The sequence below is a fragment of the Triturus cristatus genome, chromosome 3_1, assembly GCF_964204655.1.
Source record: "Triturus cristatus chromosome 3_1, aTriCri1.1, whole genome shotgun sequence".
Taxonomy (NCBI): domain Eukaryota; kingdom Metazoa; phylum Chordata; class Amphibia; order Caudata; family Salamandridae; genus Triturus; species Triturus cristatus.
In genome coordinates this window covers 879,631,098-879,658,865 of record NC_140583.1, presented here as the reverse complement: position 1 = coordinate 879,658,865, position 27,768 = coordinate 879,631,098, and the positions used below count along the sequence as shown (strand labels likewise).

The window sequence follows — 27,768 nt, the reverse complement described above, 5'->3', positions numbered from 1 at the left end:
TGCCACTTCCTGCTGACAGGGCTGATAAAAGGAAACTACGGGCTGATAAAAGGAAACAACTGTCCTGTTACAGTTTTCGTGTTTTTATGTATAATCATCTTTTATGTGCTTTTTAAATGTGTTTTTATCCTTTGTATTTACAACTTTGCCACTTTATGTAACAATGTTTTTAACTCGTATGTAAATATATTTGTGGTTTTTTATATAAGCCTGGATGATTGTGGAACGCATATTATATCCCAAGCTCTTTTAATTATTGATGTATTCTGTCTTTTATGATTTTGTAAATCGAAATAAAGACTTTATTGACTGACTGACTGACTGACTGACAGGAAGCGGGAACTATTGAGGAAGGCGCGGCTTCGCGATCGCTGGTATGCGGTCCGCATTAACAGAATGTAAGCAAGAAAGAAACTCGTTGGGAAGATATTGTCTCGCATTAACCTTAACCAGCGAAACGTCATGAGCTCTGTCAGTATCCAACTGGAAAAGTCGATATCTGTTTTGTTCAGACAGTGGACTTTCCAGAGAGATCAGAGAGCAGGCACCTAGGCGGACTGTCTTGACTGCGTGGGAGTGAAGATGAAAGGCTCCGCTGAAGGGTGAGCCGTGGAAGCTTGTTCTGAATCCAACAGAAAACTATATATGCAGCAAGTCTGTTTTTAAAATGACAAACAGTTTGTTTGCTATAGCAGAGTACGCGCTGATCTCTTAGTTCATTAACTCGTGCAAACAAGTTAACTAGTTAACTATGTAGCTTCGGTGCGCCGGCCCATCACACTGTGGCTGCTCACTCTACTGGTGTGACATTTTAAAATAATACTGCCAGCCTGGCTGTGATCACTGTGTGTGTCTCACAGCCTCTCCTGAGGCTTGCCCAGAAATCTTGCTTCCATGCCACTACTGACTGCGGCGGCCAGAGTCCGCGAGTCAGCTGACTCTAATTAATTTATGGTATAGGCCCGAGGCAGCTGAGCTCTGTGTTAGGGCCTCTCACATCCTGTTGTATAGTCCTGTGGTTCTGCAGTCTAAACACAAGTCCTTGCTCTATTTGCTGTTAATTCTTAGCGGAGCCATGTGACCTGCTTTCTAGATGTCCGCTTTTTAGTGTTTTCTAATGGTGACCTCTGAGGCTGGTATTAGTAGTTACTTCACAAGCCTTACGTTCCTGCTTATAGCATTCGCTTATGAATAAGGTTGCCCCTGCAGTGGCAGCCTTACTGACTCTGTTGTTCACCTCACTCCAAGTGACCTCGTCATGTACAACAAACACCACTTTAAAAGTGATTTGTTTTATTCTCCTTGTTTCACCATGCTCCTTATCTTTTATTTTTGCCTAATTTGCATTTTTTCCGCCTTTTTATCCTTATTCGTCAATACATTGTACCATCCAAAATTCACCAGTTTATTATATGATCAGCAATGTACAAGAGAAGCAATCAAATAGCAATAGAATAAAACACATACTTCCTATTACTTTTATGAAATATGTAAGTAAAGAAGACTCGGTGTCCAGAACAGGAGAAAGGGCATGGTCTTAAATGCTAAGTCATGTAAAGTGATGCCCGCCATCTTTCATAGCAGCCAAGCTTATGTGTGACATTTTGATAATTTAATTATAATTATGAGTCACCCACGCAGGCGTTTGCAGCAGTTTTAAGATCGTTTGCAGCAGTTTTAAAATCTTCTTAGAGATTCTCATTGCTCAAATAGGTCTAATTTCTGATATTTATACGTTTCCCTCGTCTTCATTGCTTGATTTTTTGCTCGCAAGAAAGTGTCACTCATAGTCGTTGAAATGTCACTCAACATTATCCTGAAATTATGAAAATGTTACACATAGCAATATGAAACCTTGGCAGCTAGGTGTATCTTATCTGCATTAGATACAGGATCGATAACTAAAAAAGAAGAAAACAATTCCAAACATGCCATTCTTTACACTGTTAAGATTGTATTTATATATTCGTATAACACACTCATGGCAGACACTTTACCTGCAGTATTATATGTGGCAAAATCTCATTAACGAACTTGGAACCGCAAGTTCAGATCAGTGCATTAAATGGAAATATAGAAGTGCGGGTAATCACTATCTAGAATACCCCTCTGGCCCTGAGAAGTGCTGGCACTCTCCCATTAAGGTTTTGAAGCAGAGCTGGGACGTGCAGGTACTCTCTCTTCCAAATCAAAAAAATGCAGGTACCGGACAGTACCGGCCCACTTAAAGCACTGGTTCAGAGCCCACAGGTCAGACATATTGTGCAGCGAAGGCCAGCCTGAGAGCGCAACTCCGGTGTTTCCATGTTACGTCCGCCCCCCTGCCCCTCCTCCAGGCATAGGAGGCACGCGCTCGCAACTCTAATACGCATTGACTTTAATGATCAATTACCGTTAAGAGACAGGAACATGCTGATGTGAGCAGGCCTCGCGGCACTTCACCCACGAGCTCATTGATTGACATAAAAAAGGCGTTAAAGGGGCCTTCCACGCCAATACTAGTTTTAATTACATTCCTAACCATAGTTTAGAGGTAGGACTATAATTGAACAGTCCACTGCTCGTGCTCTGCATGGAGTATACGGACGTGAATGGCATGGGCGTCTGCTCCCAATAAACAGTGCACTTTCCATGCAGTGAGTGAGGCCGAGCACAGACGGTTCCATGAGCCTCTTTGACACCTCCTGTCCGATGTCCAGTTACCGGTTTTACACTCGGACCAAATGCCTTTATGCAAAGCAAGGGCACATTTGTAATTGTTCATCAGTCGTTGTGCAAGTTAGAATGCGTGAAAACTGTGTATTTCCTTCGGCCTGCATTAGTGCAGACGAAAAAAATAAACTGCAAATATAGGCATTACTTAAGTGCACTAAACCCTAATAGGTTACAGGGCTCAGGCACCTAACACACAATTCACAAGAAAGTCATAACAGCAAGCAAAATGAACCAGAAAGAAAATGGCAACATTAAAAAACATATACGAATTAACTGAGGATTGCAGAGAAAAGGCTTCAAAAATGCAATGATAGTCATATTTGAAGATCTGGGCTTTCCAAACTTGAATAGCAGAAGGAATTCCAAAATTGAGGGAGAGAGAAAAGGAATCATTGACACCAGAGTCTGCTTCCCTCCTCTCTCGACAGATCCAAAAGGTCTGTGGGAATCCCATCAACCACGCGTGTGCAGCAGGGCGGAGAGCATCCCTAGCGTTACTCGTGCTCATGGAACAGTGCTGTAGGGGGCTTTAACTCTTTTCTTTTCTGCATTGGTACGTTTGTGTCCTACCCTGTCGGTCTCTTCAATTGATCTGCCTTGTGTAGATACTTTCATGAGGCAGATCACTAACATATTGCTCCTCTAATGGTCGAACTTTTAAATGAAGCGGGTGCTCCACTAACCAATTTGCAGCGGTGAAGAGAAATGGTAACCTCACAGATGCACTGTTTCCAGCAGTTACTCAAAAAACGAGGCCATGACAGTGAGAGAACCTAACTTTCCACAGTAACAAAATTTCATGAATTTGGAGCCAAAGCGGAGAAGGCCTGGGAAGAGAATTTTGAATAGGAGAATTTATGGGTAATCAATCTATCCACATCTGTGGACCATCACCTCGGAGACTTGCTGTTTCTTCCACAAACGTATGGGATGAACAATGACCATAGCATGGAAGGTAATACTGGAAATCCTACAGTAAATGGGATATTGCAAATAAAACAAAGGTAGCAGTACAAGGAGAAGATTGAAGTAGTCAAACTCATGTGCCATAAACAGTAATCTATTTGAAGGATGAAGGATAGTTCGAGAGGGGCAAACGAAGAGGGGCGTAAGCAGCATCAACATCATCCAACCCATAAAAATGAAAGATCAAGGGATGATCCAAAAGTCTGGAGGGAAAATTAAAAGATCTTAGGCCTGATGTATGAAATTTCAATCAGAACATAGTGGTCACAAATTGTACACTGATGTTTTGCGAATGGAAAGTAAGTTTGTGAACCCACCTATGTACTAATAATTAGGTTCACAAAATTTGGAATCATTGTGTGTTGCAATCTGACCTATCTCATTAATATTCATAAAGTAGGTCACAAATTGAAATTCTCTATGATTGGATGCCATCACAAGGATGGTGGCCTGCTGGGTTCAGCATACAACCAACCATGTCTGTGATCAAATTTTAAATAATGTAAAAAAATCTGTTTTTAGTGCAGCCAGTTTTCCTTAAAGGAAACAGAGCTGCACTTAAAAATAAAAGCGTTTTTTTGTCTTGTTTGAGAGATGTCCATGGATTGCTGCCTACTCACCAACACACTTTTTTTGACATTTACAAAAGGAAAGGAGTCCCAAAGGGACCCTTTCCCCTTTGTGAATGGGTTACCACCTCCTATGAGATGTCAGTAAATTCATATGTTCTGCAACCGGATTTCGGACACAAAAAACTGAAATAGACCTTAAAAACTAGCTATTGGGAAGGGATGCTCTAAACTCGCCCATTACAAACAGTGCCCATTTAAGAATTTCTAAACCCATTTTGTGATTCTATAATAAATTGCTGAATCGCAAAATGCGGTTTGGTCATAACAAAAAGCCATTTTGCAGTCGCAAACCATGTGATTTTGTTAATTACAGGAAGCACAACTACAAAATGGCTTAGTATATCACGGCCCTGGTTTGTGAACTAGAAAATCATTTAAGGCAACATGCTTAAAGAATGTTGTTTCTGTGGTGGGAAATCGTAGACATTGCAGTATTATCTCAGCAAGTAGCATATATATCCCACTAATAGTGTTACTTGGGGAACATAGCTTTCTACAAGCAAAGTGAAATGTGTTACTGTGAGAAGGTTGTGGTAGGCTATTGCTAATGAGAGTGCATCTCAAGTGTAGAACTGTATCTATTGAAAGATGAAAGGGCATTCAGAGTGAAGTATTTAGGAGAGGGGCCGATGACAAGAAAAAAACAAGCATTTGCAATGCAATAGGTCTCGCATTTGCGCAAGTTTAAGCTATTGGCAGTGTAAATGACAATGCCTATTATATTTGTTTTTTTGAAACATAAATAAAAGGCATTGTCATTTACAATGCCAAAAGCTTAAACTCGCGTAAATGCAAGACCTATTGCATTGCAAATGCTTGTTCTGTTTAGGACTTACAGACGCTCTCGCTAATCAAATTGCCTTGTCTTCAATTGTTTCTGGTGTCATAGATGTGTGTGTGTGTGTCATTTTATGCTTTATTTCAAGGGGAGTACAGTCCTGGGTCGGGCTTTACTCTGTCCGTTGCCACCTTTCTTTTTGCCTTTTCTCACATTTTTGGGTCTAAACATATTTTGCTATATTTCCTTTTAGCATTCTCTTTCGCGTATAGGCAGAAACACGGAATTAGATGAGGGTCTTCAAGTCTTTCCAGTCACATGCATGTATTGTTCATTCAACAGCTTGCTTCCAATGTTTGAAAGGTTTGTTTCATTCAGATTACCCAGGGGAACTGTTGGAACATACATTACGTCAAACTCCCTGCACCTATGAATCGGCTATTTATGTAACAAGAAATAAAGCCGTAAAAATAACACACGCAGATACAGTGAGGCACACATGCCACTAACTAACTGAACTATAAAGTAGCACTTCATGTAGAAGTAAACAACATTTTTGGCGTCAGTTGATCTTAACCCGCACGGACAAATGTGCAATAAATGCACACCCAAATCAGGACCTCTACACCAGATTTAAAAAAATAATTATTTCATTTAAATGTGTGACATACAGTTCAAAATGGAGTTGACTGCTGTATAAACCAAAAGCTTAAAATAAAACCAACAATTTGAATATTTCTGTTCCACTCTGATCCCTGATAACACAAACATGCATTGAGTAAAGGCCACTGCCTTGGAAGTAAAAAATAAAATAAAAAATAAAGCCCCAGTGGGAATTCCAGAGGAAGCAAACAAGTGAAGGCACAATGATCTCAAATCACAGGTCGGCATTTCATTTTTAACAAAATGAAACAAATGATACGAGTCGAAGAACTAAAAACTTATGGAACAAGAAGACATGAACAGAGAGAGTAAAAGGAGACAAGCTAGTAAAAATGCGCGCACACACACACACACACCTACCTGCAGGGCAGGGCGGAGGGGCAACAGCTGACAGAGGAATGGCTAAATGCACAGGACTGAAGCCCACAACATGAACAAACTAACCATGACGCACTGCAACACAGAGCATCATGGAAAACCGCCCAGGTCTAACCCCACGCAAGTCTCCTCGACATGTTGATGCAGCTCTGAAGGCTTATACCATCTCGATGAGCTGGGCAGTGCTGTTTCAGACTGTCCTATAATGTTTAGGAGCCGTGAACGGATGAGGTTTCTACATGTTTATTTACGCATCTTTCTGAACTTTTTTTCCCTTTCTTTTTTTTCGTCACTGACAGGATGTTGCACAGGAAGTGGTTCCTCAGACCCCTCAAGGAATTGGACAGAGAGGCTGGTAAAGGAACCGGGAAACAGATAAAAACAAGCATTTGCAATGCAAAAGGGACTCCGATTTACGCGAGACCTATTGCATTGCAAACAGGAGTGCGGGTGGGGGCAAGGGGGCAAGAAGGCCTAAACAATGAGAGTGCGAGTGGGGGGCGAGAAGGCACAGACTGCGGGAGAACCTCATTAAAAAAAATAGTGCTAACAATCTAAATAACACATACTGTGCAACACTCGAAGTAAAGGGCCAGTAGCCATGGAAGGATACAAATGATGACATGGCTGTCATAAGGAGAGAATAACAAGCCTATAAAACAATCAGAAGGCAGCATTTAGGAAGGACAAAGACACAAGCCAATGAAAAAAATTGGCGGGGAAGTGGGCGGGGCTTCCCTCAAGTAGTGAACTACCACAGATCAACCCTAGAGCAGTTCTTTGCGCGCTGACTGAGGGCTCGATCTAATGACTACTTATCCTGATATCAGCTATGCCATCTGACCATCCCTCTCCATTAATTTCACCATTTCTGTGGGGGAGAAAAACAACCTGTGAGGAGAACATAGGGGCCGATTCACAGAACTAACTTAAGACAAAATCCGAAACTTACTACTTTTGGTATTCACAGAAGTTAGGATTTTGTCTTAAGTTTGTCTTAAGACAAACTTAAGAAAGACTTAAGACAGACTTAAGACAGACGTAAAACAGACTTAAGACAAAATCCTAACTTAGGTCTGACTTAAGTCTGTCTTAAGTCTGTCTTAAGTTTGTCTTAAGTCTGTCTTAAGTCTGTCTTAAGTCTGTCATAAGTTTGTCTTAAATCTGTCTTAAGTTTGTCTTGAGACAAACTGAAGACAAAATCCTAACTTCTGTGAATACCAAAAGTGGTAAGTTTAGGATTTAGTCTTAAGTTAGTTCTGTGAATCCTACTCTTCGTGCCTTAACTGGCACAAAGAGTGTAAAGTACCGGATGTGGAGGTCGTGCTCTGAGATACACCTTTGCGTTCAATTCGCTGCACTTTACTAAATAGATATAACATAACATAACAGATGTCAGTATCGTAAGGCAACAGTAGGCCTTATCTTGGGGTCAAACTACTGGAGTGTGCTGTCTCCTTTGGTGCCTCATGACAGGGAGGAATTTGGCTGCATGAACAGCACACGAAGCATAGCGATCACCCAGCCGCGGCCCGTGGAGGGAGTTCCGTGGGGCGGTAAGGTGGGGCGGGGGGTTCTAAAAACCGGAATATGGATAATTGCAGGTAAGTAAACAATTAAATAAATAAAACGAATTTCGTAGCGCGCGCTGCATTGAAAAATCCAATGCAGCGCGCACTACGAAATTCGTATGTAATTATCCATATTCCGGTTTTTAGAACTCCCCACCCTGCCCCTCCCCCGCCCCGCCTTACCGCCCCACGGAACTCCCTCCACGGGCCGCAGCTGCGATCACCTAATGACCTACTTCTGCTGTATACTTCTCCCTCTTGATACTGAGGACAACCTTTTTGCATAGCCTTAGGAATACCAATGATAACACTGGTCAAGAAACTTGACAATAAGCTACAGAAGTAAATTCCAGTGACTGTTATCTATGCCACCCCATAATCCATGATTTAATCTGAGGCAGTGATTGGAAACCACTTTCTATATTATTCCTCAAAGGCAGTTTAGCAGTTACAATGTGTGTAACAATTTTACTCTTCCATTCAGCACTGCTAATCTTGCTGTAAGTAATCCTACCAGATAACAGCATTAACAACTGGCACATGATAGATCTCAGTCTAAAACTATGGTTGCTTCTATCATGAAGAAACTCTTAGAAATGGCCTGCCCAATGTATGATAAACCTCAGAATTTCAGACACTCATGCAGAATGCAGGATTCTGTGGAAGATTATCAGAGTTGGACCACATCGATAATGCAGGTTGGTGGAAGAGGAAGAGGCAGAACTGCACCCTTGAATTTGAATGACTGTTTTCAAAGAAGCAATGTTTCTTTCCTCATAATATTGGAAGGTCTGGAAACAATGATCCTTCCTTCTACATGGAGATATAGTTTTAATCCATAATACATACGGAGTTCCAAGCACATCTGGAGATCCAGAGGGGGCCTAAAATAAGTCAGTACAGTGCAGGCAGAAAAGAGATCTCATATGCGTGCAATAGTTGTTATCTGTGGCATAAACACATGTGAAAAACTCTACAAGAAGCGTTGTTTCATCTCTGCAGATAATTCAAAGTTACAGAAAAATGGAAAAACATTTCTGGACATGCATCTTAGTCTAAACAAGCATAATACAAAACGTGGGTTGCTGCACCCAGTGCGGATGGCCGAATCATTGCAACACTATAGATTTCTCTCAGCCTGATGATCTTTGGTACTTCTGAACGCTGGGAGAAAATGACTTTAGCCACCTCCACGCCAAAACACCTAAGCACAATACGAAGGCACTCATTATGATGGAAGTTGGATGAGTGTCCGCCCGCCATCGTTGCTGGCAGGTGTCCGTCTGACAATGAGTCACTTGTCCCACCTGCCCGATTAGGATAGAACCGCCAGCATGGCAGTTGGAATGTGTCTGTTTGTGCTGCGGCTTGCGCTGCGGCCCAGGAAAAAGGCCGCAGCACAAGCCGCAGTACAAGCAGGCAGTTTTCAAACATCCAGGCACCATGTGGTTTAGGATGGAAGTAAAGCATCTGTTTATACCAATTGCTCATGTCAATCTGGGAGAGGCCCCAGCACGGACACTGAGCTAGCCTCACTGATGCTGAACTCAACTTTGTGCAGACGGCAGACAGTGAGGGCAATGCAGAGCTCAGCTCAGGCAGTGGAACTTTACCAAAAGGGCAGGTTACTGGCTCCAGAAGTTAGATAAAATATCTCTGTGACACTCGCTCCCTCCCACTATTACCTGCTGTCTCTCCTGTGCAGTCACCACAGACTTCATCAAAGGCAGCTTGTTCTATTCCGGCAACAGCAACTCCACTCAGATAGCTGACCACAGAAGAGGCTACAGGCCCTGCAAGTGCTCTCAGCCTCTATACATGGCATCCGCTGGACCTCGAGGTATGCCGGGAGTGCAGAAACCACAATAGGGCAATAAGGTCCTGATAAACCTTAAGGAACACTCACTGTTGCCAAAAAACTGGGCGAGTCCGATTTGTTCCTGGTGCCAGCTGATTAAACATGCTGAAAAGAGTTTGTGATATCTTCTTGCAGAACTGTAACCTTCATAAGTTAATATAAAAGTGTTCTAGGATACTAAAAAGCAACACTTCACTTTTAAAATGTACAGGTACAGCGTGTAGTGATAACATATTTTCTCAAGAGCCAGTTTACCTTTGGTGGAGAGCAGTGACGCTCTCAGTATAGACTCCCACTGGCAGTCCAGGCAGGCTACATGCGAAGGCCTGGCTCAACTGCTCTCAGCCGAGAGGATTCAACTGCAGGACGACACCAGATCTACTAGAGCGGCCTGTAGCACCGTTTGCAGTCTGGTGGCCACTTGCCAGGCGTCTGTAGTGGAGAAGGGGGAGGACAGGAACCCCTCTCTCATGTCCGCGCTGATACCCAGGAGGAGCGCGAACCCTCATCTGTGCTGAAATTGTGGATTACAATGCTACGGGTGAGGGAGGGGCCAGGCAGCACTGTGGCAACCTTTGATGAGGGCTGTGTGAAGCTTTAGCCCAAAGACCTCCAACAGTAACAGAGAAAGAGAGCGGACGGGTGTAGGTCTTGGCAAAGCTCTTCAGAACACAGTTCAATGCCAGCCTAATCTTGTCAACTGAGTTAGTCCTTAATTTGCATGACAATATTAAACATTGAGATAATGAAGGGACATTACTGAAAATGCGTTATCCCAATACAAGATGCGTGGCAATTGGCAGGGCTGCACAGTACAACATTTCCAAGCCTAAAATAGGCAAGTTTGGCCAAGAGAATGGGATATGTTTTGGCTTTGTGTCTGAAGGTCTTGTTTGTCTCTTCTACTGTCCTCTTCTCTCAACACCAGTGGTCTGCGTTTTGGTAATGTATTAACGGGCAAGACATTTCTAGAATTTATATTTTTCCCAGGACCCATTACAGCTTGCAAAATGCTGCTAAGGGGCATTTGCAGAAAAAGTTAGAGGAGGTGTCTGCAGGAAGAAGGCAGCGCTCTGAAAGATCCTCCTCCTTTTTCTGTCTTGCTCAGTACCTCTTCATACAACAAAGGTGTTACAAGAGCCAAAATGTGGGTAACGTAGCGTATGCGACTTCTAAGTGCTTCCCCAAGTAGTAGGATGGTTTTCTGTAAAGCATCTCAGCAGAGGAAAATGTGTAACACACGGTCAAGGTGGAAACTTTGATTGTGAGTTTGACTCTTTCCTCCAGTTAAAAGAGAAAAAGCCTTAATGATTTTAAAGGTACCAAACAAAGGCGGCAATTAAGTTGCCAAGTAAAGTCTATGTTTTAGCTTGACAAACACAGACAAAATAAACAATCAAATGTAGAATTCTGTACATTATTGTGGTCACATTTTTTCAATGTTATAGATGCTTCACCGACTTTCAAGAGAAAATATAAAATAACTTCCTATATAAGATTGCTGTGGGTTCATTACCTGCTATTTGTACTGATCCATCTTCTCCTAAGAGAATATTACCCGCTTTCAAATCCCTGTGTTGCAGAAAAAAAAATGTCAGTATATTAGGTTTGTATTCTTAATTCTGTTATCAATACTTACAAATTAAAATACATTGTGATGGGGTGCCACATTTTTGGTTTATGAGGGCAATGATTATACATGTTTAAATATAGGTTACATTATTGCCATGGAAACATTGCCTGTACTCCTTATAGTGAAGGAGGTAGTTAAGTGCTTCAATGCATTTCAGGTATGACCCTATAAAACTATTGACAATTCATTTGGAGCAAAGAACATACATGTAAGAAATTGGGCAACTGGTTGAGGGGGGTGTAACTCTACTCCAGCAGGACCTACAATCCTTGTCAGTGGGAAGTCACTAGCAAACCCCAACTTAACTTGTGCTCAACTCTCAGATAGCTTGGCACAGAGCAGTCAAGCTAAATTCAGAGGCAATATGTAAAGTATTTGAACAACACTTCAAACAGTAACACAGTGGAAACACCTCACAAAAGGATCCCACATCAGATTTTTATTAAATTGAGTAATTGTAATAAGTAGAACAAGACCAAAACAACAAAAATCTAATCAGTAGAACTGGAGATATGCAATTTTTGAGATTTCAGTACAAATTGTGCCAAAAAGCACAAAGCGCCCTGTGTGGGCATCTGGTCGCGCCGGACCGGGATAAAGTCATACATTCAAGTTCACCGAGATGGAGCATGGGCTGACTACAGGGCCCGAGTTAGGCCTGCTGAACAGAGTACCTTAAATTCTGATTGCAGAACGTTGCAGTGTCTTGCGCTAAGGGTGTGTCGCGCAGCCAGTGCAATGTGTCGGTTCCGAGATGCTGTGAAGCTGCGATCCAAGGTCCTGCATAGTTGACGAGGATCCCATCAACAAGTGCTTGCGATGCGAAGCCCGAAGTTGAGGATGCGTCACGCGGTTGAGGCAATGCATCAGTTTTGATGAGCTGTGAGGCTGCGATGTGTTAACCTGCGTTGTTTTCAAGGCTGCCATCGAAGAAAGGTTTGTGATGCAAGGGCCTGCATCGGGAAAGCTTCGCAACAGTCAGCGATTCTGATGCAGGTTGGGAAATCGATGTGGAGTACTTGCACTGACAGACCCCGTGCAGCAGAGGCGGTGTGTCAGTTCTGCTCGGGATTGCACCACGCAGCAGAGGAGATGCATTGGTCTGCTGGATCCACAGATGAGCTGGCAGAGCACAGTTAGGTCCACTTCCAAGGGTCCAGAATTGGGGTGGCACCACTTGGCATGGTAGGACTCACAGATGGCAGAGTCCAGGTGCTGGGTTCAAGGTTGCTAGAGCTTTGTGTCCCTAAGGATCTAGTCAGGAGACCAGCCAACTACCCCTTGGAGTCACTCTGGGACCCTGGGTTTAACAGAAGCAGGTCCAGTCCTTCTCACCCAGGCAAGAGAGCTACAAGCAGCAGGTCAGCACAGCAAGGCAGCAGTCCAGCATGGCCGTAGCCTAGCAGGACAACAGTCGAGCAAAGTGGCAGTACTTTCAGCAGCACAGCAGTCCTTCTTCCTGGCAGAGTATCCACAGTTCCAAAAGTGTACTGAAGAGTTGGTGTTTGAGGTCCAATATATTATGGAGGTTTCCTTTTGAAGACCACATGTTTCCTGCCTCCCCTGCCCTGGCTCCAGGCTTACTACAGGGGGTATGCAGTCTTTTGTTTGGAAAAAGTACACAACCTATTCACCTGTAAGTAGAGCTGTGCCCCGCTCTGCCCTCCCATCCTGCCAGATATAGGCCATCCATGCACAGATAAGCTCTCTAGTATGTGGTTGTCTAAGAGGAATACACAAACCACAACTGTCAGCTACACCCAGCCAGGTGACCTAGAGACAGGCTACAGGCACTAAATGGCTAAGACAGGAAAATGTCTACTTTCTAAAAGTGCCATTTTCAAAATTGCAATTTAAAATCCAACTTTATCAAAAGACAGGATTTGGTGTTATAATTCCAAAGATGTCAAACATGAACTGGTTACCTATCCCAGTTGGAAGTTACAGATTATTAAATGAAATAAGGTAACTTCAATGTTATCTTATGGAAGAGGTAGGCCTTTCAGTAGTGAAAAACAAATTTAAGAGTTTTTCACTACCAGGGTGTGTAAAGCTTAAAAGTGCATGTCCAACTTTTTAAATACATTGCGCCCTTCCCTCTGGGCTGTCCAGAGCCTACCCCAGGGGTGACTTATATGTATGAAAAAGGAAGGTTTGGGCCTGGCAAAAAGAGTATTTTGTCAGGTTGTCAGGCTCAATTGGCAGGCCTGAGACATGTTGATAGGGCTGCTTAAGTGGGTGGCACAATACGTGCTGCAGGCCCACTTGTAGCATTTAATTTACAGGCCCTGGGTACATGTAGTACCACTTTACTAGGGACTTATAAGTAAATTAAATGTGCCAACTGGAAATAAGCCAATGTTACCAAACAGATCTCGCTGCTCTTTTTCCTCCCAATGTATTAAAGAGGCCAATAACAATGGGCAGGAGATCCTTAAGATCTTCTCTAGCTTCATGAACCCAAAAACGATGGCCCGCCTCCTAACACCAATCAAGTCCTATGCTCCAGACATAGTCACTTCTTTAAAGATAAAATCTCCAAAATTCAGGCAAACCTGAGGGGTCTTAACAATGTGGATCATGCTCCAGGACCGGGAGACATAGCGGGGCCTACAGCAGTAACAAAGCTGCCGCTTTTCCTACCATCCAAGACGGAGACGGTGAAGACACTGTTTGCTAATTGTGGATCAGAATCCCCTGATGACCTTTTTTCACCACATACCCTGTAGACTATTGCAGATAATATTGCCCCCACTTACCAGGAGCTATTCTCTGTTTCGCTTCATTCAGGTATCGTACCAGACACCTGGAAGAGGGTAAACGTTATCTCCTTTATCAAAAAGACAAACACGTGCTCTAAAGTGCTCGCAAATTTCAGACCAGTCCCACTACCACCAGCGGCCACCAAGAATCTGAAATAAATGGTGAACTGACAGCTCACCACTTTTCTGGTGGAAAATAAGCTGTTACACCCGTCCCAATCCAGCTTCAGAGCACGACACAGCACATAGACGGCCCTCTTAGAGGTCTCTGAATCCTTTAAGACCGGCCTTGATTCAAGACTCAATGTAGCTCTAGTGCTGTTAAACCTGTCAGCAGCCTTTGACACAGTGGATCACAGCCTTTTGCTACATAAGTTGGAACAACTGGGGGTGAATGGATCAGCCTTGGGCTGGCTGGGCTACTTTCTGGAGAATCGAGAGCAGGTACTCTGGATGAAGCCCTTCTCCTCCAGAGCTAAACCTTTGAAATGGGGGTGGGGGGGCCTCAGGGCTCTGCCTTGAGTCCTACTCTCTTTAATGAATATATATGACTCATTGGTATTTCTGGTCGAATCCTTTGGCATTAAGGTCATATCATACGCAGACAATATGCACTCCTGTGGACATATGAGGGAAACTCAGCAAGGGCAAAAGAAACATGTGCACTCTGCATAAAGGCGCTACTTGGTTGGTTCAGGGTAAACAAATTACAATGCAATCCAGAAAAAAAGGGATCTTACTGTTTGGGTTGAACCCTCTCCCAGGATGGTCCGGAGCCCGGCCCAACAATGTCCCCCCTCCACCCCTCCTATGGCGGAGGCTAGAAATCTGGGTGTTATGTTTGATTCACAACTCTCCCTTAGTGCCCAAGTATCGGAGGTAGTAAGTCATGCTTTTGGATTCTGCGCATACTCAGGAAATTCCTGAACTTTCTTCCTCATGAATCTCTGGTCACAGTGGTCAGGGCGCTGATCTTATATAGGCTGGACTACGTCAATGTTCGGTACCCAGGACTACTAGATTACTTAGTTCAGCGTCTGCAAGTGGTACAGAACATGACCGTCCGCCTACTCTTCAGTATCTCACTTCTGAGAGAGACTACACTGGCTCCAGGTTCACAAGTGCATAATGTTTAAAACCCTGACACTGACCCACTAAGCCCTCCACAACAATGGTCCCTACTACTTGAATGAGAGGATCAAGGAGTACAGACCAGGGAGGTCGATGTGCTCTCATAACACTGGCTACTTAGCAGATCCCTGTTTTAAAAAACAATGGAGAGGTGTTCCCCCCTCACGGTTATTGCAGCAAGCATGTGAAATCAGATGCCTTGCCATCTGAGATCAATCACTGAAGAAGCAACTTTCAAAAAAGCACTGAAAACGTACATGTACAAACTTTAGAGAATGCTGCCACCTCTTCACCTGTTCTTGATGCTTAGTGCCGAGGCACTCATTGAGTATCTAAGTGCTATATATAAGCCATTTATTCATTCATCCATTCATTAATTCATCCATACCATGTTTTAAGGAGTGATCACATGCACTTTAGCATTGGTTAGCAGTGATAAAGTGCACAGAGTCCTAAGGCCAACAAGAAAGAGATAAGCAAAAATGGAGGGAGGAAGACAAAAGGTTTGGGGGAAAATCACCCTAAATCTAACAATACATTAAATTGATTTTGTTTCTTTGTTCAAAAAACAAACCTGAAAGTGTCATATTTCACCTAACATATGAATCACTCTAAAAATATTAAATTTTTCGGCATGGCACATAAATAATGATTTAACTAATTGTTACCAAAGGTTTTGTTAAGTAAACTTTATTTTAGGTGTGTTACATTCAAGTGTATTGTAAAGTAATACAAATTCTGATGTTTTAGTTGGACAGCGAGCACTGCCCCCTGCATATATGCTCATTTGAATTCTGTATCTTCATTTATATGTGCATGCCAAAGCATTCTGGCTTCAACACCTCATCAGGGGTAGCAAGCACTATATAAATGCAAACCCTCCCTCTTCTATCCCTCCACTATCCTTTTCAATCCAAATAACAGACTAACATAGCCACCGCTCAAATTAATTTCATATTTCACTCTACTAATTCCCCACTAATCCTTATTGGGTTCCAGAGTAGCATGCTACTCGACGAAAAAGCGCTTTGACGCCTCGTATGGGGTAGTAAGCGCTATATAAATGCAATTTCAATTACAATCTATGTGCAGGTGAGATGGCTAAATGTGCGAAATACTCACTTCTGTGCCCAGCACGTCTCGAGTTTGAATCACAAGTTCGCATCCATCAGAGGAGGATTTAATCACTGCCATTAAACTGAGTAAAAGCAACATCTTGGAATTTCAGTGCATACTGACGGGTTGAAGTTGGGTATTAAATACTACATGAAAAGAAAGTTATTATTATACACATACTAAAAGTATTAAATGTGAACTTGTGACTCACCATATCTCAATCAATTATTCCGTAGAAATTCTTAACATTATGTCATTACTGAATATGGTATGCTTGGTTAGATACTTTAATTAAAAAGACCGTATGTTTGTCCATACTAAAGTTTCTTTAAGCGTCAACATTAACTTTATGCTTAGAAATGTAATTGTATGGAATGGCCTACCTTCCTACTGCTATAACAGGGCATGCGCCAAGCACCTGTGGCCATTTATGATATACTCAGGGATTTCGCATGCACAGTTTGCAGTATCAATCAAAATAATGAAAATAGGATTTTACTGAGCTCCGTTCATTGTTTAAGTTATGTATGCCGAGAATGACTTTAAACATAAATACGCATACTGCACTGCCGACTGCTAAAGACGCATAAAAAAACATATATTATGACAATTGCTGTCATGTTTATTACTTGCTATAGCAGTATTAAGATTTAAAAACGCTACAAAAAGGTTTTTCAACTCAATTTTTCCTATTTCGTCAGCCTCTGAAGGTTAAAATGCTAGGGAGATTCACACCACAGCCAGCGAAACTGAGGCTCCAGAACCCGTGGTGGGCCACCTTATGGTGGCCCGCTGGGCATTATTTCCAGTTTCTCAGAAACATATCACCTAAGTGGGGTGTTTGTTTCAGAGAAACAAAATATTGAAGCAGGTCGTCACTCCTGGAGTCATCTTCCATCTGAAAATGTTCATGTTCCCCATGGATGCACCGTGAAGGATAATCAGCATCCATACATTCACCCCACATAAAGTGGGCAAGCCAATGCGCTAAAGTTGATGGTCCCTTGGCCAATAACTGACAGTGCTTCACCAGTAGTGCTTCCTTCAGTGGTCAATCAGTGATCTCCACCTGCAAGAGGCTGATTATAGGCTACCTGTTTGATGCCACCCGCACCTCAGATGGAGCGCCCTTAGTTGCATCATAAACGGAAGAGCTGCACGACCTGCATCGCAAAATGCGATGCAGCACGCACTACGAAATTCGTTTTATTTATTTAATTGTTTACTTACCTCCAATTATCCATATTCTGGTTTTTAGTACCCCCCACCCTGCCCCTCCCTCGCCCCGCGTTTCCGCCCCACGGAACTCCCACCACGGGCCGCGGCTGCCCTGGAGGCAAAATAGCAGGGGATACCCAGAAGTGGACTTTTTTTCTGGACTGACTGACCCCTGGACAGGGGAGCATTCATTTGGGCACCGTGCTGGTGGGAGGGGGGACTGACCTGCTGGTTGTCCTGGACTCTCCTGTCCTACCTGAGATGCCTGAGTTAGAACTTTTGGGGGCTGCACCTGTGCTCAGGTACACGGTGGGGCTGATGCGTTGTGCAGTGCCCTGGTGTGGTAGTTACCTCTGGAATGGCGGTTTGGAGAAAGTTGCTACCAATGACTGCTGATCAATGTCTCCCATCAATGCTGCGGGGATGCCCTGGGTGGTACTTAGGGGTCGGTACAAGTTGGGGCCTGCTGGCACAACGAGAACATGGGTTTTCACCACAATGTACGTGTCTTGATGGTTGCTGCAATGTTTATAATGTAAATACAGTCTTTCGCCTAATGTAACCTTCTGACTCTGGTTTGCATCTCATTGTCCTTCAGCTAATTTTAGGAAATTCTTAATGATGCTTATGTTTGAGTAAATTATCAAAGTTAATGAGAATAAAGGACTATGCGGTGGCTAATCCAGAAACTGTGTTGCCACTCCTTAAGACAAGATTGTGGGGAGGTTTTGAGTAGTGAGTGAATCACACGTTGTATGTATACTATGGCGGACTATCTAGGGGGATACTGCTTGGCTGATCAAAGCCTTCTCGCTGTTCCTACATTCAACATTACCAAAGGCCAACTCTGAGCCCCAATTTACCTGCTTGAAGAGCTGGCTCATAAAATCCTGTGCGGGCTTGGGCAGGGACTGCAGGTACAATTGCAACCTGAAATCTGCCTGACCCCCTTCTACAGGACGAGGGAGTGTGCAATGCTCCCCTATTCGGCCCACAGCCAGCCCTGCTCCCTCACTCTCACTCCACACCTGACCCACAACAGCCTCCACCTCCCTTTACCCCCTGCCTGCCCTTGTGGATTTGGACCCGGTAATTCCAGGTCTGCATGGTGATTCCGGAAATAAAAACTTCCAATTTCATGGTTCAGGGGGGAGCAGTTCCGGGTCGGGAGCTGTGAATCTTGGGCCAGTAGTTCCAACATCCATACACTGCGCTGCTCATAGCCAGGGCCTTTGTGAGATGGAGGAACAACAACAACAGGGCTCCCGCTTTACCGACAAATTGTGTTTCAAACCTTTGACATACAGGCTATATGATCCGGCTCCATATTAATCCCACATAATGAGGTATTTTAAAGGCACACATAGCAAATGCATTTGGACAACCGCTGCTTTAATATTCAGAAAAACTTTCCGAATGAATAAGCAGTGATCTGGGTTTTGCTTCATTAGTTACATGATCAGAAATTACGTGAAAAATCACAATACGCATTGTTACAGTTTTTAAGGCTCAGATTCGCCGCATTACATAAGCTCTCCAGTGTAGTGTTATTTTTGCGGTCAGTGCTCATGTGCCACACCACGGCTCTCTTTAACCCATTTGAACATGTTGTACCGTTTATCTTGTTTGTTGGAGAAATATCTCATAACAGGTAAAATCCGTGTTTCTGATGGTCAAATGTGAACATTGATTTTTGCTGCTGCACTCGTGAAAACAAAAGAAATGGTGAAAAACAACCCACTTGCAAATATGTGAAAAGGTGCTGAATAGGGCGTCGCCACACATTAGCACAAACCATAAATAACACCGCCCAGAGGGTTTATAAACGCCCCCCTATGGAAACCCTGCAGTAACACACAAACCTGTGAATCTGTCCGTTCCGGTGTAGATAATCCAACCCCTCCAGCACCTCTTTCAGTATAGTCGCGATTGAGGGTTCGTCGAACACCCCGTTTTTGTGTTCTCCTTTGTTCACGACGTGCTTTATGATATCCAGCATTGAACCTAAAATGAAAATGTGTATTAAACATCAGCGGGTCTTCACTCTTTACACTCAGATTGAACGACGGCCATAGTGCCAATATCGGCAACAGTTATCACAAAGCACATAAGTACATAAGTACATAAATAAAACACACGACACTGTAATGTAAGTGGAGAAATATTGCTGCAGGTTTATTAGCATAACCAATATGCAAACAAGGTGGGTTATCTTACGGGCGATCCCAGGGCAGGCCAGCCCTATGCCGCCTGCCCGTCTGATAAGCCTAGAGTCACCATGGCAACGCCAACTGGTGTATACCAAATATTGGGAGGGTCCACCCCTCCCATCCGTGGACCACCAGTCCACTTGCTTCACACGCCCCCACCCGTGATGGGTGGGCGGAGCATACATGGCAGCCCCCGGTTGCTCAGACCCACAACCGCCTTTCGGTTAACGGGGCGCCGTCGTTCTTCCAGGGGACACGCTAAAACATCCCTGGGTATCCTGGCTTAGCACCCCGCGGTGCTGCTGCATGATGTACACATACACTAACAGAAGGTCTTAAGTCTAAAGAAAAACAAAACGCCGCATGATGCTATATATACTGTGCACACCTCTTCAAAGAATTAATGCATCACTAGGCAGGGAGATTAAGAGTCCATCAGCCCACCCTTATTGGCGGAGCTTCGTCATGTGAGACCCTAGGGGGTCAAAGTCAGGGCCCCTACACTCTCGAGCCACCCGGCTCTACTGGGTACCCGTCCCAATGATCCCCATTGGGTCTCACATGATTAAGGTTGACCTTAAGAGACCAAGTCAGGAATTAGTCGTATATTTTTTTGACTAATTTGGTTTTTTAGATATGACACCTGGTCAATTCACAATAAACATATTTGTTGACCACGTAGTTATTTTTAGAGCACTATCACGTTATAGCACTGCATTTCTTTGAATTCTTTGAAATATTGATGCACACTTTGGCAGGAGATTTTCCTCTTTGGGGATCATTGGGACGGGTACCCAGTAGAGCCGGGTGGCTCGAGAGTGTAGGGGCCCTGACTTTGACCCCCTAGGGTCTCACATGACGAAGCTCCGCCAATAAGGGTGGGCTGATGGACTCTTAATCTCCCTGCCTAGTGATGCATTAATTCTTTGAAGAGGTGTGCACAGTATATATAGCATCATGCGGCGTTTTGTTTTTCTTTAGACTTAAGACCTTCTGTTAGTGTATGTTGACATGTTCTGGGGATTGAAGGTATTGTAGTCTGTAAACTAGTCCCCCTCAGACCCTTTTGTAGATTTTTTGTGAAGCTGCATGATGTACCCCTTGGTATGTGCAGACCCTGGATCGCCCTGTAACTCCTCCTGCAACACAAAGTAAAATTGTTAGAAAAAACCTGCAAGGCAAGGCGAACGAGCGGACAAGAGGACGAGGAGGGGGCGGAGACAGTATATGTACCCCTGTCTCCTCCCCGCCCTCGCCGGAAACAGCTATCTGTTGGGGTCTCCCCCGGACTAACCCAGGGACTCGACCTCCCACCCCTGTGCCTTCCTGTGGCACTAAGGTGGCCGCCCTCCAAGGGGCGGGCCGCTGCGCAATCCCCCCCGGGCAGCCTTACATTTTACCCGTAGAACGCGCTTTCCTCCTGGTGAGCCAGTGGCGCAATGGTTAAACTGCTCACAAAAATTCAAAACGTAAAGGGAGAGTACGTCATATAATAAGCCTGGGCCCACTTTTAAAAAGTTGGACCATGAAATATATGCACCTGACCCTCTAGAATCTGGGATGACGCAATAATATATTGGCCCCGACCACTGGGTAGCGTCCACGATTATTCTGGCGCCACATGGCATTTGGAAACAAATAATTCACATAAACATTATGCCCGGCTTCTATATGAAACCTCTCCCAATGATTTTTCACTGCTCTGATATCATAGATTTGAAGCACTTGGCCCCGAAGCACGTGCACTAAGTTGCGGTGACTTTGGCCTCATGAGACCTGAAGAAGGTGAGGGGAAACGATTTTGCTCTTGGACTGGTAACCGCCACCACGCCGATCAAACTGGCTCTACACAGATCCTCGCTCACAGGGATAGGAGCTGTACTTACAAGCAGCGTTCACAGAGAAGCTGGCAGTACAATAAGAGTTCTCTGAGTGAGTGCGGAGAGCGCAGTTTTGGGTTAGGGTGGCGGGAGCTTCAGAGGCTGGAGAGGGGTATCGGTTGGACGCTAGGTTTGTTTTTATACCGGCCGGGCAAGGAGAATGCTGGGAGCGTGGCATGATGTTAGGGAGGTTGGGGCTGGGGAGGGAGGGTTTTCCTGAGGGTGATGGAGGGAGGGTGGCAGGACTCTAAGACAGTTTTTAGGAATGGACCAGGAGGGAAGTGTTCACATAAGGGTCAAAGGGTGAGTGGAGGATGCCAGGTATTTTAAGAGTACTGGAGTCGATGAGGCTATTTTTTGTATGGGTCCGCCTTGATCCCTATTGCTCTGCATTGCTCATCTGAGCAGGTGAGTGGAATTTTGGGGATTTTATAAAACTGCGGATGGATAGTTGTCAATAATGTCAAGTGTACCACGTCAGGGTTCAAACTGACAGCACAAAAAACTTGAGGGCCGTTCTTGTCAATTTCGCATCACTTGGAACCCCTCAGTGAATTACTGACATCCATCCATCTATAATTCCTTTTGTTTACTCAGCATAGAAAACAGGACCCTAAAGGGTTAAACACAATCACACCCTTCGTCCTGCTGCTTCCTCCCACAACAGCCACAGACAGCCCTTCTGTTATATCTATAGTACCATTAAATGAAAATAGGAAGAAATGAAACTTAATTATAATAATCTGCATTAAAGAAAATAGTATGACGTTGAGTTTGAGGTGACATTGAGAAAAGGTTGTGAGGTTTAGTGAAGGTCAAGGTGATGTAAGCTTGACGCAAGGATGAGGTGCAGTGAGACAAAGGTGATGATGGGTGGTTTTGAGAGGAGATTGAGAAAAGTTTGAGGAAAAATGCGTTTGGGGGTCAACGACGTGCAGTTGAGATGAGCAGGTTTGATGTTGAACTGAGATAACACTAAGGTGGCAGTGGCATAAAAAATCCCCCTCAGCCCCGACGGAGCAGGGGGGCCGGAGCTCCAGGGGCCCCCTACGGCACTATGCATGGGCAGTGGACCACTTGCCTAAGAGCTCCGAACTGGGTACTAAGCGTGGGGAGCCCCTCTCCATGTACTTTGCAGGGGTGCCCCCCTCAAGTTTCGCTATGCCACTGTGAGGTGGAGGTGAGGTGCAGTTGAGATGATGCTGCGGTAACGGTCAAATGAGAGGGGCTGAGAAAGGAGAGGCTTTGATGAAGATGAGGTGAAGTTAAAGTTAAAATTGAGCATGAGGATGATCTAAGATTGGGCTGAGATGCGGACAGTGAGGTAGAGTTGAGTCTCAAATGGGGAGGGTTTGAGGTGGAGATAATATTGAGGAGAGGTTGAAGTTCACATTAAGAAATGTAGTGGTGGTGAGCTTAGGCTGAGTGGAGATTCGGGCAAGAATGAAGCTGAGGTAATTAGAGGTGAAGGAGATGGCAGACTGAATTTGAATCAACGTTGAGGTAAAGCTAATGCAATTGTAGGTGAAGTTTGTGTGAGGTTGATGTTAAGGTCATAAAGTGTGAGGTAGGATGGGATTATAATTCTTTAATGGCTGCACCTACACATGATTGGCATGAGGCAGCAGCCAAAATGGGCGGAGCACCGGGGAGAGGTTTGCATGCTGCTGCACTCCATCCTCCTGCAGCCTCACACGACATCCATGTACACAGACTTAGGCTGCTCCAATTTACTGTAAACATTGTAAACATTGTAAACACCTCCTACACCAATTTATGAACAAGCTAAGGAATGGTAGATTGTCATTTACGCATCACAATATTTCTATAACTGGAAACATCACAGAGAACATTTTAATTTAAAAATTCAGCCTTCTGCATGAGAATATTAATAATTTAAAAAAAGGCTTTGCCCATTAGCATGGCGTCAAGCCTAGGGAGATTGTGAGATAGGTTAGCCTTGCGATTTCATTTTTGCGAGTGGCAGAAAAGAGACCTACCTGGCACAATCACACACAATGATACTAGGGGCATGACATGCCTAACGCTAAGGAAAGGGTGTGACTGAGCTTCCTTTGAGACGGGACATGCTTCTGAGACATCACGAAAGGGGCGGGTGCGGTCTTTCTGACAGGCAGAGTCCATGGGGATATGAATCAATAATAGCAGCATTCAGTTTATGTTTATATAGGTGTCCTGTGTCATATATCAATAGCTGAGGATACTGGCCTTCTTCCAGTGCTCTAGGGGTGTCAATAATAATTTATTTTTGTCTGATGAGCTTGCACAACAGCGGACTCTCGTGGAGACTGCGCATCTGCATTAAGTGAGCTGATCAGTGTTGCCTTATTGATCTATTTCAGATACAATTTTACAGATGTTCCCAATTCTTCAGAAACACAAATGAACAGTGTGAGCCCCAAAATATTGGGATATGCTCAGAAATGTGGCCAATTTGTATGGCCATTCCTAGCCCACTCATATCATGAGTTGCAACTGCAAAGTGCCATATGATCCATTCATGACTCGGATCTGGAGAGCCCAGGTTAGAGAGAGTTTAAGGAAGCATGCAGCAGCACTAAGCAAAGCTGTCCCTGCACAGGTGCTACCACACAAACCAATGCTGCAGCTGTGAAGAAGGTCCAGGGCAGGCCTCAGCAGCTTGGATGCGCATTACAACAAAAGTCACTTGGCAACAGTGTGTTCTGAACCTCAGTCTTCAGAGCTTCACTTTTCACCTTACCTTGGGATGGAGACAGAAGGTGAGGTATCAGAGAGGAGGACGATGTGAAGTCTTACCCCTAAACAGTTGACACCTTCAGTGCATCTTTTACTACAACTGTCTGTGCTCCCCAATGGTTTTGAGGATACAAACATAGTTGAAGAATGCACATCTTTTCTACAATTACCAATCCCTCTCTCGAGAATGGAAAGGCAATTTAACCATGTGCTTAAAAGGGCATCATAACATAGAGAAGTTCATAACTGAAAGCTTTACTGTGTATGTTTTTTACTTTTTTCTATGGGTGTTCATTCGTGTCTCTCCTGCATCTGAATACCTGCATTACGGAAGTCTAAGAGACTTCGGTAGATGTCTGATGCTGTGAAATAAGTGCTGGTCACACCTGCTTGTTCCTGCTTTATGACTTGTTTCCCAAAACAGGAGATGCTCATGTTTATTGGGGGGTCTATTGACATCAAATGTGGGATCTGAACCTTACTGTGTAAATCATTGTGGGCTGGCCGAACTGGAATGTGGGATGGTCATCATGACTCTGTTTTTTCGTTTGTAATGTATACTTGTAATGGCCATATCGTAAACCAAGGAATGTGTGCCTGAAGCATGATTTTTTGTACTTAAGGAGAAGCCCGTTCCTATGATTTTCAGCAGTCTCCTGAGAACATACACGCTGTTGTACTTCTAGGATACCTGTAATTGGTCTGCAGCCAATAAACGAATCTTTGACTTCACCCAGAAGACTCTGTGTTTCTGTAGGTCTGGAACAGGGTGAACCCAGAAGTCATAGGGTGTGTGCCCCTGCACCGCTGGGACTAAAATACCCAGTACTTCAGTTTGGCGCCCAACTCGGGACGATTTCAGCGGTACCAGTCCAAGCCAGAGGTTCGTGAGGAGCTTCGTGTGGAAATTCCGGAGGAAGGCCGCCACTTCATCGACCCCTGCATGTCGACGTGGTCCGAAAGTCTTTTCTGCGAGGTTCTCCGCGTCCCGACGGCTACGAAGGACTGCTGCCCTGATTAATCGACCTGTTTTGGACCCTTGACGAATTTGAGAGAGCGAAACAATCGAGAGAGTCTTCTGGTGACGCCATCGATCAGCAATATTCAGTTAAGTATAAGTGGAGCGTCTCCCATTTGTTTTGGTATCCTTCGGGATCATTTTGAATTAGTGATTTGGAGTTTGCAAACGCCAAAGCCAGAGGACTCGTGTATTCACGAGAATATCGTAATCGATAATCCTTTGACGTTTGGATCTAGACTAGTGAGTAAAGATGCCTGGTTCTGGAATATTTGGTAGATTATTCTGTTTGGGTTGTGGAAAAGATTTCCAGCTAGAGGAATCATGTCCGGTTCCTCCGGTTGGAACTCCAACTTATGAGCTCTATGTAAAACATGGCGTAGGCCCCATTGCATATAACGAAGTATGGATCCATTACACTAGGAAAGACGGTGTTTTAAAATGGCCCCAAAATGGTAGTTTCGATACCGATATTTTAGATAATTTGGAAATTAAATTGTTTAAGAAGAAAGCCCGGCCGGCGATGTTTGACTCTTTCCGCTTATGGCGAAAGGAAGCCAAACAGAAGGAAATTAAGTTAGCGAAAAAGAATAAGAGAGAGAAAGGTATGACAGTAATGCAAGCAGCTGTACAATTTAAAGACAATGAGGAGGAGCAGATGAGTGAGCAATTGCACAGGCAGCGCAAGTTAGGGATTGACAAATGTTACCCAGCTTTACCACATTCTAAGCAGAATGAGTTAGAAGAAAAGGAGAAAGATCCCCTGATGTCACATTTGTTGAGTTCGCCACCCCCGTATGCTCAGAATGCCACGGCACCTCCCCAGCTTGTGAATATGCCACCTCCAGTCAATATACTGCAAGCCTTGCCGCTACCGCCAGTTGCTTTGCAGCCGGCTCTTATCCATGTAACGCAGCCCTCTCAAGGGCCGCCAGTTGTGCTTCCAACTGCCCCCGCACTTCCTGCGACTTTGCCTAATACAGCAGCTGCCTCTTCTGACACTCTTCCTTGCACCACTCCAGTAACTGTTTCTGCATCCTCCTTTCTTCCCTCCGTGTATCCCCCTGTTTTTGCCTCAACTTCTCCTTCAGCGCGACAGCGCTTAGCTAATGTGGTTACTACATTAATGTCTCCTCTCTTTGATTCGTCTGGTGCGACTCCTGGTTTAAAGCGTAAGCAATTGCGTAGCCAATTGCCTAACCCTGACGAGAAAAAGGTAATAGATAACATGGCGCGTAGATGGATTGTTTTCCCTTCACTGTATGATGTGGAATCAGTTGTCAACGTTTTCCATCAGTGGGATGCCCCAAAACAGAGATATGTGTTTGAGAAAATGTGCGAAATTCTCTGTGAAGAATTGGAAGATAGTGGTAAAAATCCGAGCCCGCAGGAATTGTGTAGAGTGAGGTTCGATTTTGGAACTGGTATAATTGTGGACCGCGAAGTAGATAAAGCAGTTGCGGTTGTATTGTCCTTCAGGAATGATGATTGTCAACAGTCATTGTTTGAACAAGATGTCCTTGTGGGGAAAAAGGTAAAAGCGCGACAATACCCCATGAGAGAAGTTCCCCCGGTATGGAAGGAAGCAGTTGCAGCTGGTGCCGGTAATCCCGCTGTGCCAGCGCATTTCCAGCGTGTTTGGGTGCATGTTCCATGGAAGCGCTCTGAGGTGTTAGCGCTTAAGCAGTCATTGCCTGATCCCCGTAAAAACCCAGCAGGTTATTATAAGGAGTTGTCACAGACGGCAGGGTCATGCGTTATGAATCTGGCCGACATAGACATGTTATTTGGTAATGTTGTTCCACAGCCTCTATGGGGATCAATTCGTAATGTAGATCACGATGCAGAACTAGGGGATACATGGGCTAACATCGTTGCTGCTGATGCTAGACAAACTGGTGGCGCGAAACCAGAACCTTTAGTAGCTGAACTGCCTGGTAGAATCATCACGTATATGAAGACAATAATGCCTGCGATGCGCGTAAATTGGGACAAGCTATCTGCATGTAAGCAGAAGAAAGATGAGACAGTGTCAGACTTCTTTACTAGGTTTGAAGAAACGTTTATTGATCACAGTGGGCAAGATATGAGTACTGAGGGTGGCCAACGGTTGTTTGTGGATAAGTTTGTGCAGAATCTACTTCCTGACCTGTGTAAAAAATTTAAAGATTCAGAAAGTTCTTGGGCTGTTTCTTCTTCAGCGCAAATACTGGCTACTGCACAGTATTATGAAAATAGAGATAAGGACGAGAAAGATAGAACAGAGAAGAAAACGAAGGAATTAAAGACAAAGGTCCTTTTACAGCAGGCCTATCCGCCACGTGGAGGTCAGAATAATTATAGACAACCCCAAGGTGTCTATCACCAACCCCAACAATTCCAGAACAACCAGCAAATGAATGGGTATTATCAACCACGTGTCCCTGTAGGTCCCAACCAATGTTCATACTGCAAAGAGGAAGGTCATTATAAATATAGTTGCCCTAAATTAATGCAGCGG

General features: G+C 44.2%; 1 protein-coding gene across 1 annotated transcript in view; it reads right to left on the bottom strand.

Annotated features, from left to right (window-relative positions):
* The window catches only part of STK39 (serine/threonine kinase 39), a 1,405,344-nt gene that overhangs the window by 969,365 nt on the left and 408,211 nt on the right, over positions 1-27,768 (bottom strand). Inside the window, exons 4-5 of the mRNA XM_085645380.1 lie at positions 19,284-19,425; positions 11,078-11,133 (exon numbers count right to left, since the gene is read on the bottom strand). Coding sequence (XP_085501506.1) covers positions 11,078-11,133; positions 19,284-19,425 — 198 coding nt within the window. The remainder of the gene's footprint in view (positions 1-11,077; positions 11,134-19,283; positions 19,426-27,768) is intronic.